Source organism: Sinocyclocheilus anshuiensis, unplaced genomic scaffold (assembly GCF_001515605.1).
Source record: "Sinocyclocheilus anshuiensis isolate Anshui unplaced genomic scaffold, SAMN03320099.WGS_v1.1 scaffold1010, whole genome shotgun sequence".
Taxonomy (NCBI): Eukaryota; Metazoa; Chordata; class Actinopteri; order Cypriniformes; family Cyprinidae; genus Sinocyclocheilus; species Sinocyclocheilus anshuiensis.
The window spans coordinates 755,291-768,669 of record NW_015537936.1 but is presented as its reverse complement, the minus strand read 5'-3'; the positions used below and the strand labels follow the sequence as shown (position 1 = coordinate 768,669).

Below are 13,379 nucleotides of genomic sequence, written 5' to 3'. Positions count from 1 at the left end.
TAAATGTCATTTTTGTTTTGTATTATAATATTTTTATTTTATTCATTTCTTATACCAAATTTTATTGCAGTAAATATACAGTAGTTGTTTATTTACCATGTTTGTTTGTTTTTTTTGTAAGTGTGTACGGAGTTTGCAATAAGTTGGACAAAAATGTATTGTCAAAAACATCAAAATTATATATATGTATATATATAATTTTTTTTTTTTTTTGATATCAGTACTGATTATAAGATGTTTCATATACTTATAAACTGTATTTCATTTTTCGTGTAGTGCACTTGATGGATCACAATATTTAATGGTTATACACTGACGACAAATATAAAACTCCACTGTAAAGACTGGACATGCCCTAAAAATAAGGCATCTACACTGACAAAGGTGCACTGTTAGGAACATCATGGACCAGATTCAGATTGGACATGGAGCTCAAGGATAAATTTTCCGAAATGCCCTGGAAGATTTGCGAAATGCTGATCTATATTATCGAGAAAGATCCTGAGCTGTTGGAACAAATCAAACAGGCCAGCTTTGACTTGATGTTGACCGATCCAGCAAATGGAGGAGGTGTTGTTCTCGCACACTATCTGAATTTACCTCTCATTTTTAACGTCCGATGGACTGTGCATGGAGAAGCGCATTTTGCGATAGCACCATCTCCTCTGTCTTACATTCCCTTCCCGCTTTCTCAGTTGACCGATAACATGACTTTTCTTCAGCGAACATATAATGTGTTGTTTTACATCATTCGGCTTTTCCTTTACAAGCGCATCGTTGGTCCTCATTACAGCGCTTTGTGCGACCGATATTTTGGTCATGATTTGCACTATTTTGAGTTATTCCAAGCAGCTGATATGATGGTGGATTTTGTTTTTGAATTTCCGACCATGCCAAATGTCATTTACGTTGGCGGTTTCCAATGCAAACCTGCAAAAGAGCTTCCGAGGGATCTGGAGGACTTTGTGCAAAGCTCTGGAGAGCATGGTGTTATTATTATGTCTCTAGGAATGTTAGTTGGCCAAATTCCTCTTGACATAGCTGATGAAATAGCAGCTGCGTTTGCTCAGCTTCCCCAAAAAGTGATTTGGAGATACACAGGAGCGCAGCCGTCGACTTTGGGCGACAACTCTTTACTGGTTAACTGGTTAGCGCAGAATGATCTCTTAGGACATGCAAAGACCAAGGTGTTTGTGTCTCATGGAGGAACTAATGGTATTTTTGAAGCCATTTATCATGGCGTTCCTATAGTCGGATTACCGCTTGTTTTCGATCAGGATTATAACCTTTCAAAAATGAGACATAGAGGTGTGGATAAAGTTGTGGACATTGCCAACATAGATAGAAGTATATTTAAAGATGCGTTACAAGAAGTGCTTACAGAGCCATCCTACAGGAAGAACATGCAGAAACTGTCCAGTCTGCATAGAGACACACCAGTAAATCCGTTAGTTAGCGCCCTCTTCTGGATTGAGTTTGTCATGAGACACAGAGGAGCTGCTCACCTGCGCACTGACTCTTATAAAATGCCCTGGTACTCGTACTACAGTGTTGATGTCGTAGTGTTTTTAGTGTTGATTGTGTCTCAATCTTAAAGTGATCAGATGTTTATGTTGTAGCTTTCGTGCAAAAAGAAAACGAGCAAAACAAGATTAAAGGGGACATTGGATGCCAATTTTTCACAAGTTGGTATGATTCTTTAGGGTCTTTGTCAAATGTATTTTAATTCATGAAATTAAAATTCCTCAATGGTCGTGTTAAACAACACCCTTTTTTACCATGTCAAAAACAGCTCTGTTTACAGCGACCCGTTTCGGTGCATGCCACTTTAAATGCTAATGAGCTACTGCTCACCCCGCCCCTCTCTTCTGTTTTTGGTGGTGCATCACCATCAAAAACAAAACGAATCCGCTGCGTCCTCGGTGGCTATGAAATGAAGACTCTTATGTTCATTTTACATCCAACTACTAAACACCTGCATTGCTTTGCTCGCTGCTCGATTAATACGGGACAGTCCGTCAATCAAAACTTCTTGATAATTGGGACTGTTTAGACTTTTTAGGGATTGAAAAAAGGAGTGAATGGATTTTTATTATTGTAGGGTGGTTGTGTCCACATACTGCTAAGACACATTTATATGCAAACGCCATGTAAGAGTGAATTTTGCATCCAATGTCCCCTTTTTTTTATACGGTCACCAGGATAGGGCACATTATGATTGTATATACTATAAATAAATATAGAAAAAATAAAAGCTTTATCTTCAAAATTTGCAAACAAAAAAGATTTATTTTCACATTAGCTGCATAAATTGAAAAATAATAGCATAGAAAATAGTTTAGCTGAAATAGATTAGCAGCTAATACAAGTTCCAAAAAGTGTAATAAAATAAACTGTTTCATGCCAAATCAAACTAAGTGTTAAAAAAATACTTGTTTGGTTTCTATTTATTGTAAATGTTCTTGTGTGTTTCAGTATTGACCAATTTTGGAGCATTGTTTAAAAAATTCTGACATTGTGAAAATGGATAAAAAGTACAATACAATAATACATTTGGGGGAAAAAAGAATAAAACTCTTGTGTGTAGCCTATTTTTACTGATTATGAGCATATAGATATTTCATAATAAATAAAAATGTAAAAATAAAAACTTAAACTTTAATATAATTATAGTTAATGGAACAGAGATTTACCATGTGAATTTTGATTAAATGCTAAATCTTAAAGTAAACATGAACCCATTTAATGTGCTTACACTCTTAAAAATAAAGGTGCTTCACGATGCCATAGAAGAACCTTTTTGTCTGAATGGTTCCATAAAGAACCTTTAACATCTGAAGAACCTTTCTGTTTCACAAAAGCTTCTTTGTGGCGAAAGAAGGTTCTTCAGATTCTAAAAAGGTAAGAAAGAGATGGTTTTTTAAAGAACCTTTGACTGAATGCTTCTTTGTGGAACCAAAAATGGTTCTTCTATTGCATCGCTGTGAAGAACCTTTTAAGCACCTCTATTTTTAAGAGTGTATGTAACATAATGTACTTCTGATAGAAATGATATATTTAATGTAGACTTCCATACCAGAATAACAGACCCGAATGGGAGAATGCATTTTTGGCTGTTGGTTGATGTTATACAGTATTTTAACATAGCAGCCCTCGCTTCCTGGAGTCAGAATAACATGCACTGATGAATCATTCACATTAACACCAGCGATATGTATTGAGAAAGTAAATAGTCTATTTAATTTCTTGCTGACCTTAAGATTGAAATGATTTCTTCCAGTATTATCCCTTCCAGAAACCATTAGCACATCATTAGCGCGGTTTTGTCCCGTCTGTAATTACGCTGATGTATTACAGTGACCTGCAGGACTCTGGTTTAATAGAGGTGACACTCAACCTACTTGTGCTGCTGTTACTGTCTGTAATGACAAAAAGAGATTTAATGTCTAACAGCGTTTAATCACCGCACCATGTCTTCAAAGCAATTACAGCTGATTTCAAGGATAACAGAGCTTTAAAATATAACATAAGTCTGGTTGACAGTCAATTAAAGAGTAGTTTTGCACATGAGGAAGCACTGCATATTATAATTTTTTTATTTGTTTTGTACTGTTAACACTCCTGATACAAAATATAATGTCTATAGACTTATACACCGAGTCTAGTGTAAAATTCAAATACAGGAAATCACTCAGATATACTGTAGTATAAAAATAAAATAACATACAAAGAATTATTCTGGCCAATCCCTTTCAGAAAGATAGTAAAACAAACACTTTGTGAGGCCTTTGTGAGGTAACACGCAGAGTTTATATCTAAAAGGTAATTGCAAGTTTTTCATCGCACAATGCAGAATTTTTTTTCTTGCAATTCTGAGTTTATATCTCACAATTCTGACTTATTTTTTCTTAATTCTGAGTTTACATCCTGCAGTTGTTTTTTACCCCACCTTTTAAGGTTATCTCACCATTCCGATTTTTTTAGTATCTCATAATTCAGACTTTTTTTTTTTTGGTCACTATTCAAGTTTCCATCTTGCATTTTTCTCTGAATTCTGAGTTTATATCTCATAATTCAGACTTTTTCCCTTGCAATTCTGAATTTGTATTTCACAATTCAGACTTTTTTTTCCTCTCAATTCTGAGACGCGATATGAACTCATAATTCGGACTTTTCCATCACAATTGCAAATTTCTCTCTCTCTCAATTCAGAGAAAAAAGATAGAATTGTGAGATGAAAAATTTGCAATTACCTTTTTTATTTTTTTAATCTCACGGTGGAAACAAGCTTCCATAGAAAATGAACTAATGAAAGTATTTGCATCTGGCTGGGATATGGAAAAGTAGAAAGTCCCTCAATATTCTTAATTGTAGTCCTTTGATAGTATCTTTTACATTTTATGTTTCTTTCCTGAATCCTTACACAAACTACATTGCAACTCTGTTTTGTTGTGCTGGTGTATGAATTATGACTGTAAAATTACCCGTTTTCAAGTTACTACTTCCTAAAACAGGTGTTGATGTGAGGCAGTTGTAAAACAGGCACTTAATAACAGAAATAATCATGTCAATCAAACGCAACACGCTGTCCGCTACTGTTTGTGTTTCCCTGCTGTTCTGTTTGAACTTCAATTAGACAGTGATGGCTGAACGTAAATGTCCGTTCATGAAAGTCATTTAGGGGGAAAGGACCATTAGTCATGGTGATAATCATCAGTCCTGACTAATGGAACCTGTCATTCATATAAAAATCTTAACATAGGGTAACACTTTACATTTACAGTGCTCATATTACGCAGAATAAAATGTGCAAAAATTGCATTTAGGCCACCTCAGTGTCACCTTTGAAGGTACAGTTTTGCACTTTTAAATGTAAATCTAATGAATTGCAACAGCACTAACCAAATGTGTTTTCATAACATCTCAGTTGACAGCATCTGTGATATGTTGCAAACAAAACAAAACAAAACAAAACAAAACAATTTATTTTAGTATTCTAGTATTGCAAAAATTGCATTTAGGCCACCTCAGTGTCACCTTTGAAGGTACAGTTTTGCACTTTTAAATGTAAATCTAATGAATTGCAACAGCACTAACCAAATGTGTTTTCATAACATCTCAATTGACAGCATCTGTGATATGTTGCAAACAAAACAAAACAAAACAAAAAAATTTATTTTAGTATTCTAGTATTTATTGCATTTTTAAATTTATTTTGATTTTAATGTAAACATTTTAGCATATATTTTTTATACATGTATAGAATATAGAATTTTTAATACACTATGGTTCATTATTTTTATATATTTAAAAAATGTGTAGAATATAGTTTTTTTTTTTGCATTACAGTACTTCATTGGCATAATTTCTCAATATTAAAAAATTAACTATTTTTCTAAAATACATAGGCTGTATTATTTATTCTGTATGAAAATGAGTATCCTATGAGTTGTAGCATTCACTGGCTTTACATGCTCATGAGAGAAATTGAAATAACATTACACAGACAGGTTTAGTAAGTGATTTGATCACCCTTTAGTGTAAATGCATAGGAGTCCAAATGACTGTCAATTGATCACAAATGCTGTCAATAGAGTTTAACTTCATTTGAAATAATCCTATAAAGTGTAATTTTGCCCCCAAAATCAGCCTTTATGATATAATTGACTCACCCTCTTGTCGATCTAAAGCTGTATGACTATTTCTGCCTTGAGGATAATTATGCTGTTTGTTGTCTTCCATGCAATTACAGTGAACGAATGATTTCAAGCTTTAAAATTGGCGCAGAAGCACCAAAAAAGTAGTCCAAACTTTGAGGAATAGACTGAAATCATTACTCACTGACAATTTTCCCCTTCTGTTAACGCTTGTGATCAGATCTGATTCATGGATGAATCATTCAGACCAGTTTTGGAGAAAGTTTCAGTCCACATTCATTCAGTTGCAGTGAAAAGAGTGACCAGCACCAGCTTCAGAATTGGTCCTTCATTCTTCCACAGAAGAAAGAAAATCATACACGTCTGGAACAACTTGAGGGTGAGTAAATGATGACTGAATCTTCATTTTTGGGTGAACTGTCCCTGTTAGCACATGTTATTCTTGTGTGTTACTCACTGCAGTACATGAACACTGTACTGTAAAGAGTGTTTTCTGCAGTCGGGTGAGGAAGGGTGTCTATCAGCTGGAGCTGTAGAGCGTCATCTCTGCTACATTGGCATCTTGAGTTTCCAGCTCCTGCTGGCAGCTTTCTCTGATCACATACACGACCAGTCCGAAACAGATCAAAATGAGCAGCACTATGCCGATCACCTGTTAATGACAGATAAACAGTGCACGTCTGTAATGGGTAACATGTAACCAATTATTTAATAGAAATATCCATGACACAGTGAAATGGGTGAATCACACAAAACTTGTCTTTAATGTCACCCATAAAAAACATTATATGTGATATATTACACAAATTATATATTTTTAGTGCACTGTAATGCATTGTTTTATGCATTTAAAACAAATGCTTCATTGTCATAATGTCTCAATGCAAAAAAAAAGGACTTAATTTGTCTTAAATAGTGTTCTTTTAGTATCACTGACTGAGATACTGTTGTAGTTTTTATTGATATTTATTTTTTATTTTCATTTAAATGTAACAACAATTGTAAAGTTTTGGTCATTTTGTTTTTGGAAAGTGTGTTTTTGTCTTTTTTATTTAAATATGTCTACTTTTTTATTAATTTTATTTCAATTTTAATTATATAAGTACTAAGTAGATCAAGTTAAACTAGATTAAAATGACAAACGTTTAATAAAATGTTTGTATATTTAATTTTATTTCATTTCAGTTAACCTTTTTTATTTCAAGTAACAAAAATGTTTTAATTTTAGTTTTACTTAACTATAATAACCCTGGCCTTTAAAAAAAAAAAAAAAAAAAAGTATTATTTTCATTTTATTTTGAGGTGAAATGTGACCTAGATGCGTTTTTGTGTGAATCACACATAACATTTTCATAGACACATTAGCAAAACATGTACATTGACTTTAATGGACATGGAAATGAATTATTGGGTTACAGAAGAAGTAAATGTAATGAGAAAGTTTCATTAGTGGACTGGATCTCAAGAATCTATAGTCAAGACAGGAACAAATCTATAAATGTGACTCTGGAGCACAAAACTTGTCATAAGTAGCACAGGTATATTTGTAGCAATAGCCAACAATACATTGTATGGGTCAAAATTATCCATTTTTCTTTTATGCCAAAAATCATTAGGATATTAAGTAAAGATCATGTTCCATGAAGATATTTTGTAAATTTCCTACCGTAAATATATCAAAACTTAATTTTTGATTAGTAATATGCATTTCTAAGGACTTCATTTGGACAACTTTAGAGATGATTTTCTCAACATTTAGATTTTTTTGCACCCTCAGATTCCAGATTTTCAAATAGTTGTATCTCAGCCAAATATTGTTCTATCCTAACAAACCATACATCAATGGAAAGCATATTTGTTTAGCTTTCAGATGATGTATAAATCTCAATTTCAAAAAATTAACCCTTGTGACTGGTTTTGTGGTCCAGGGTCACAAATGTTTATACTGATAGCATCAAAGTTCTATGTATGTTCTCAAAATTCCACAAATGTATCACTGTATCTGTGAAGCTCTAAAAATGCATGGCTTCATCTGCAGTGTTCTAAAAGGCCCACTGATGCGCAAGAACACAAAAAGAGCAGCGGATCTCACCTGAGACTCCACAAACAGTCGCTGTGAGCGCAGCATGAGTTCCTGAGGAGTGACGCTCTCCTCTTGAATGGGTTCGCACCATTTCTGCGGAGCGGCTTTGTCCACGATCACGAACCGGCCGTGCCAGTCTGTCATCGCGCAGGCGAAATACTGACCGTCCAGGAAGAGCAGGATCAGCCAGACCACGACGGGAACGAAGCTGGACAGGGACATGGTCCTCCTGCACCAGGTGTCACACCTGCATCCCTGAATGATCATCATGAGCGCGAAGGCCATGACGGCGGGAATGATGAAGAATGCGGAGGAAAACAGCCCGTTCCAGGCCGGATTGCACGGACACTCAAACTCCAGCTCCACCAGCTTCTCCAGTCCCATCAGGATGAAGCCGAAGGCCACGTTGGACACCAGAGGACTGTTGCTCAGCTCATTCTTCAGTCTCGTGAGCCATTGTTGTCGACTTCCCATACTAACAACACCTGAAAGTCAGAGGAGAGCTGGCCAAATTCCTCCCACACATTTGCAGAAGGTCACTGATGCGAGACGAATTGATCCCGGGGCAAGTTTTCCCCCTCCTGACCTTTACGTTCCCATTGGCTCGGAGCAAAGGTGGGTGTGTCATTCCTCAGCTCCGTGCTGCGGATCATTGGCTCGCGGCGGGCGGCAGGTGTGGCTTCCGATTTAAATGTTTCTTGACGTGCTTGAGTAAAGTGGAGGTAAAATCGGCGTGACTGCAGATCTCAACGTGCTGTGTCATCAGAATCCTTCTAAACTCGTAAGCATTGTTTAGGGTGTCCTTTACTCCTGGGAGCTTTCTTTAAAACCATCATTAGACATGCAAGCACGAGCGGGCAAAAGTTTGAACACAACGTGTTCCTTGTGACCCTAATATCTCTAAACTAAAAACCTGAAGTTGTCTGAAATGAGTTTAGTAGACATGCGCCTCATGAACATGTCTTTAAAAATAATAAACAAAGAGTAGGCATGTTCATTTTTATGCATTATGATGTAAGTACAACAGTTAATCAACTTCATAATTAAAAGCAGATCATAAAACAAATGTATTTGATGTCTGTGGCATTTTTTAATACCACAGTATTTTTTATGTCATATTGAATAATGCTAGAGGACCGAGAGCAATAATAAACAAGCAAATAATTCTTACTCAGCAAAACGGACTTAATTTATGCTCCTTATGACCTTAAAACTTTCTGCTTAAATCATCATTTAACAAAAAGAAAGTGTGCTTGTATTTGAATTGCTTTCAATTTTTAAATAATAAAGTTTAAATAATAAAGTTCTTTTTTTTTTTTATTAAACAGAACATTTGATAATCAAAAGCAGATCATAAAAGATGTCTGATATCACAATATTTTCACTGTTTTATTTAACGCCACAATACTTTGTTTCATCAAACTGAATAGTTATAGAGGAAGCAACAAATAATGTATGCACAGTAAAGTAACTGTATTTGTAAGTTGATCCAGCAGATAGCACTGTGTGAATGTGAGGGGTGCAGACAGAGGTCATGGCTGTGCTCATGTCTGTTAATCCTGACTGACTGTGCCCACGCTGTGTGGATAACATGCACTTTCTTGGAGAATATCTCTAGTGCCCTAGATAAATATCCTGTGGAGCCCCTGAGACATAAAAAAAAAACATGATATTACTGTGCTTACTGCTATCAACATTTTTGAAGTACTTGATTTGGAGTAGCTTGTAAAGAACATTGTACATAAATCATTCATTGTATAAGGAGATCGGGGCTAGTTGTCACAAATGCTATATCTCAGTAAAGGTTTCAAGTTTTCTTCAGCAGTGCTTCTGTTAGTTTCAAACATCAACACTGTAGCCTACTTTTTTCTTTTTCTTTTCTTTCTTTTTTTTTGAAGTTGTGTAAAAAGATTTTTGCGGGAAAAATATTTAGAAGTCTTTCTACTTCAAAATGTCACATTTAGTTCATTGTGCCACTTGCAGTTTCTTTGTAATTTTTTGTCAAATTTACTAGCAGTTTTGGAGTGAATGTTTTTAAAGTAATTTTTCAGTGAAGTTCGAAACAGAATGAATCAATGATTTTTTTTTTTTATTCTTCTTATGTATTATATTTATTATAAATTCTGTACTTTAAACTAAAATTCAAATATCAAATTTTTTTAATTGTTGGGTAACAAAACCACAATGACACTGAAACAAGAGTCACTATATAGTATAAAAAGTAGACTTGAACGGTTTCAGGACAAGTCAGCAACGAGTTGTAGCTACAAGTCAGCTTCAGGCAAGTGGTTGCCATGTTTTTTAATCCGTTTTAAAAGTTGCAATTTTATAGAATTTGTTTAAAAGTTTTATTATGTTCTATTAAGTTGTATCAAAAATGACGGATATTTTTGTAGTAGGTTAATTTTTGAATTTTTTTGGTGTCGTTCATTTTTCATTTTCACAATTCAGCTTGTTTCTACTCAAAATTCAAAAAGTTAAAAATTCCAACAATTCGATTTTGCTTTAAAAACAAAAAACTTTATAGGACAACATACCCCAATTTGAATATAGGTTTTTAGATAGATAGAATAGAAAAAAACAGAAAGATAGTGTTTTTAATAGAAAACAAACAGAGTGCAAGTCTTAAAGGGTCGTGTTTTTAAATATACAAAAGAAAACAAATAGATAAAATAGAATTAGAATAGAGAGTGCTAGAGTTTTAGGCATCTCAGTATAAACACGCTGAAAATATGCGCTTTTATTTCACTTTGTTTTACTGTGGAGTAATGTTTCTTTTTTGATTCTATTGAGTGGCCTGCGCAGTCGCTGCGCAGAACTGACGCGCTCGAGGCCCCCGCGGGAGCGCGCGCGCCGACAGCTGATGATGCGCGCGAATGAGCCGCGGGTGCGCGCACTGACAGCCGAAGGTTCTCCGCGATGACGGACACTCCGATGGCCCATCATCATCATCTCCAGCAGCAGCATCAGCATCCGCATCCCTGAGCTCCGGACAGCATCAGCATCATCCTCATCCTCACCGGTCCTCCATGCAGCAGAGCCGCCACGCAGCGCCTGTCGCGTTTCTCGCCGTCTGTCCTCGCTCCTCCTCCGCCATCCTCTGCGTCTGAAGCCGCTCCGCGTCCATCACCTGCTCGCCGTGTCCCGTCTCCATCCTCCCGCAGGATGCTGTCCTACACCGGGATGCTCGCGCTGCTCCTCGCGATGCTCCCATATGTATCATCTCAGAACGGTAAGAACGCGCTCGTCTGGGATCTGTGTGTAATCTGCTTTAGAGGTCGATGCCATCTTTCTGATGACAGACACCCCGCTGCATTACAGTCAGGCTGGTTTGTGTTCGTGTTGTTTACGCTCACCCTTCTGACATTCACGTCTTCGCACCTGCGATGAGATCTCATGACTGAGGAGAAACCTAAACATTATGTAATGTCCTGATGTTGAAAGTTACTAATACGTGACCCAGGTCCACAAAACCAGGAATCTGAGGGTGCAAAAAAAATAAATACAAAAATCTAATTTTTGAAAAAATCACTTTTAAAGTTGTCTAAATGAAGTCCTTAGCAATGCATATTACTAATCAAAAATTCTGTTTTGATATATTTACGGTAGGAAATTTACAAAATGTCTTCATGGAACACGATCTTTACTTAAAGGGGGTCATATGATGCTGCTAAAAAGAACATTATTTTGTGTATTTGGTGTAATGAAATGTGTTTATGCGGTTTAAAGTTCCAAAAACACATTATTTTCCACATACTGTGCATTATTGTTTCTCCTCAATGCCCCGCCTTTCTGAAGCGCTTCGATTTTTACAAAGCTCATCGGTCTGAAAAGCGAGGTGTGCTCTGATTGGCCAGCTATCCAGTGCGTTGTGATTGGCCGAATACCTCAAGCGTGTGACGGAAATGTTACGCCCCTCACCATATTGTGATGCCTGCGGCAACCACATGTGACGACTCCGGGCTGGACTCCGCTTCGTCCACGGTGAAAGCCGATCCGGCGATCCTCAGCGCGAAGTTGCGGCAACCACATGTGACGACCCCAGGCTGGACTCTGCTTCGTCCACGGTGAAAGCCGATCCGGCGATCCTCAGCGCGAAGTTGTAGTATTTCCTCAGCAACCAGCACGGATCAGCTCCAGGCATGACGAAGCGATATCGTCCTCTTTTGGAAGACCAAACAAAGTAGTTTCGCTTTCACAACGACACACAGCGTCTTCACGACATGGCGGCGGCGGCAACAATACTACAGCGAGAATAAAAGTTACGCCTTCTTTCTTTGCGTGAACATTTGGGCGGTGTTATGCAAATCTTCCCACATAGTGATGTAGACATGTGGGGGCGTGTTAGAACGAGCCGTTTTAGGTAGGTGTGGCTGACTCTTAACTTTTATAAAGAATATCTCTTTGGATTTGAGACTTTAGTCTTTGCAACTTTACAGATCTTCTTTATGCACCAAGAGCTTGTAACACTCCAAAGAGAAAGCAACAATTGAAATCGCATAATATGACTCCTTTAATATCCTAATGATTTTTGGCATTTTTGACCCATACAATGTATTGTTGGCTATTGCTACAAATATGTCACTACATATGACTGGTTTTGTGCTCCAGGGTCACATATAGAACCAGGTTTTAGTCTGAGCTAGAATGCAGTAGGAGTTCTATGTAAGCGCATCTGCTTTAGAAATGGAAAGCCGCGTCTTTGTGAGTGGTAAATAATGAGTGCGTGTCCCTGAAGGCATGTCTCTGACTTTACATGCTGGAGTGTCAGCTGTGACCAGGAGAGGGCAGATATATCACCTGCAGACAAACAAGGCCAGGGTATTCCCTCTTCAGGATCCAAAAAAAAAAAAGGAAAGGGGAAAGAAAAACAACAGCGAAGCATCGGTCAGTTTTGTGTCCAAAAAGGCTGTTTTTGTGCAGCGCGTCACCAGAAAAAGCATCTGGCGAATGTAAACATCAAATATGATCTGAACAGAAACAGGTTCTAGCAGCACAGATGTCTGGCTGTAAAATGTGTAGTCGACTAGAAATGTATTTAATGGGCTTATGAAAGTTTTATTCAATCCTGAGAATATGTTAGTGTGGCTGAATGGCTGTTTTAACCAGATCAGGTAGAAAGAGATGATCCGATGAGAGGCGTGTAGTTTCTGCACCAAATATTAATGCAAAATATTGACTTTCAGACAGTTTTCCCGAAATGTCTGGCTGCTGAAGCGAACAGATTAATATTTTAAAAGCCTCACATTGTGACCAATTATCTATTTATTACAGCTCTATAGCAGGGTTCTTATATAACTAAAACTGAAACTAAAATATAACCATTAAAAAAAACATTTTGGTCACTTGAAATAAAATAAATGTTAATGAAATCAAACATAAAAACTATTGATTTCTGCTTCCAAAAATTAATAACAGCTAATATATGTATATATAAACAAGAACTAAAGTCAAATACAATTATGCTCAACAACTTTTAAACTTTTTAAATTCAACATATTAGCAAAAACTATAATGGTATATCAATTATACTAAAATAATGCTGATCTATATATTAGTTTCATTATGTTGTACAGTAGTAGAGTGTGTGTGTGTGTGTGTGTGTGTGTGTGTGTGTGTGTGTGTGTGTGTGTGTGAGA

At 36.6% G+C, this 13,379-nt stretch overlaps 2 protein-coding genes and 1 pseudogene across 2 annotated transcripts in view; 2 read left to right on the top strand and 1 right to left on the bottom strand.

The window, feature by feature from the left end:
• Positions 1-452: 452 nt before the first annotated feature.
• LOC107659152 (UDP-glucuronosyltransferase 2C1 pseudogene) lies at positions 453-5,763 on the top strand (annotated as a pseudogene).
• A 414-nt stretch (positions 5,764-6,177) lies between these two features.
• On the bottom strand, positions 6,178-8,279 carry LOC107659144 (protein FAM26F). The gene is made up of 2 exons (XM_016447982.1): positions 7,750-8,279; positions 6,178-6,309 (listed from the first exon to the last, which is right to left on the bottom strand). Exons 1-2 carry the CDS (start codon positions 8,212-8,214, stop codon positions 6,178-6,180), a joined length of 597 nt encoding a protein of 198 aa, XP_016303468.1. The 5' UTR covers positions 8,215-8,279.
• Positions 8,280-10,527: 2,248 nt separating this feature from the next.
• The window catches only part of LOC107658962 (neuroplastin-like), a 44,208-nt gene continuing 41,356 nt past the window's right edge, over positions 10,528-13,379 (top strand). Inside the window, exon 1 of the mRNA XM_016447710.1 lies at positions 10,528-10,972. Within this exon, the coding sequence (XP_016303196.1) occupies positions 10,906-10,972 (67 nt within the window). The 5' untranslated portion in view covers positions 10,528-10,905. The remainder of the gene's footprint in view (positions 10,973-13,379) is intronic.

What these genes read in the sequence shown, in the direction of transcription:
- LOC107659144 (XM_016447982.1), bottom strand. Translation starts at nt 8,214, where the DNA reads ATGGGAAGTCGACAACAATGGCTCACGAGACTGAAGAATGAGCTGAGC. An exon ending in GACTGTTTGTGGAGTCTCAG is followed by an intron (nt 6,310 to 7,749) that starts GTGAGATCCGCT and finishes TGTCATTAACAG; the next exon opens with GTGATCGGCATAGTGCTGCT.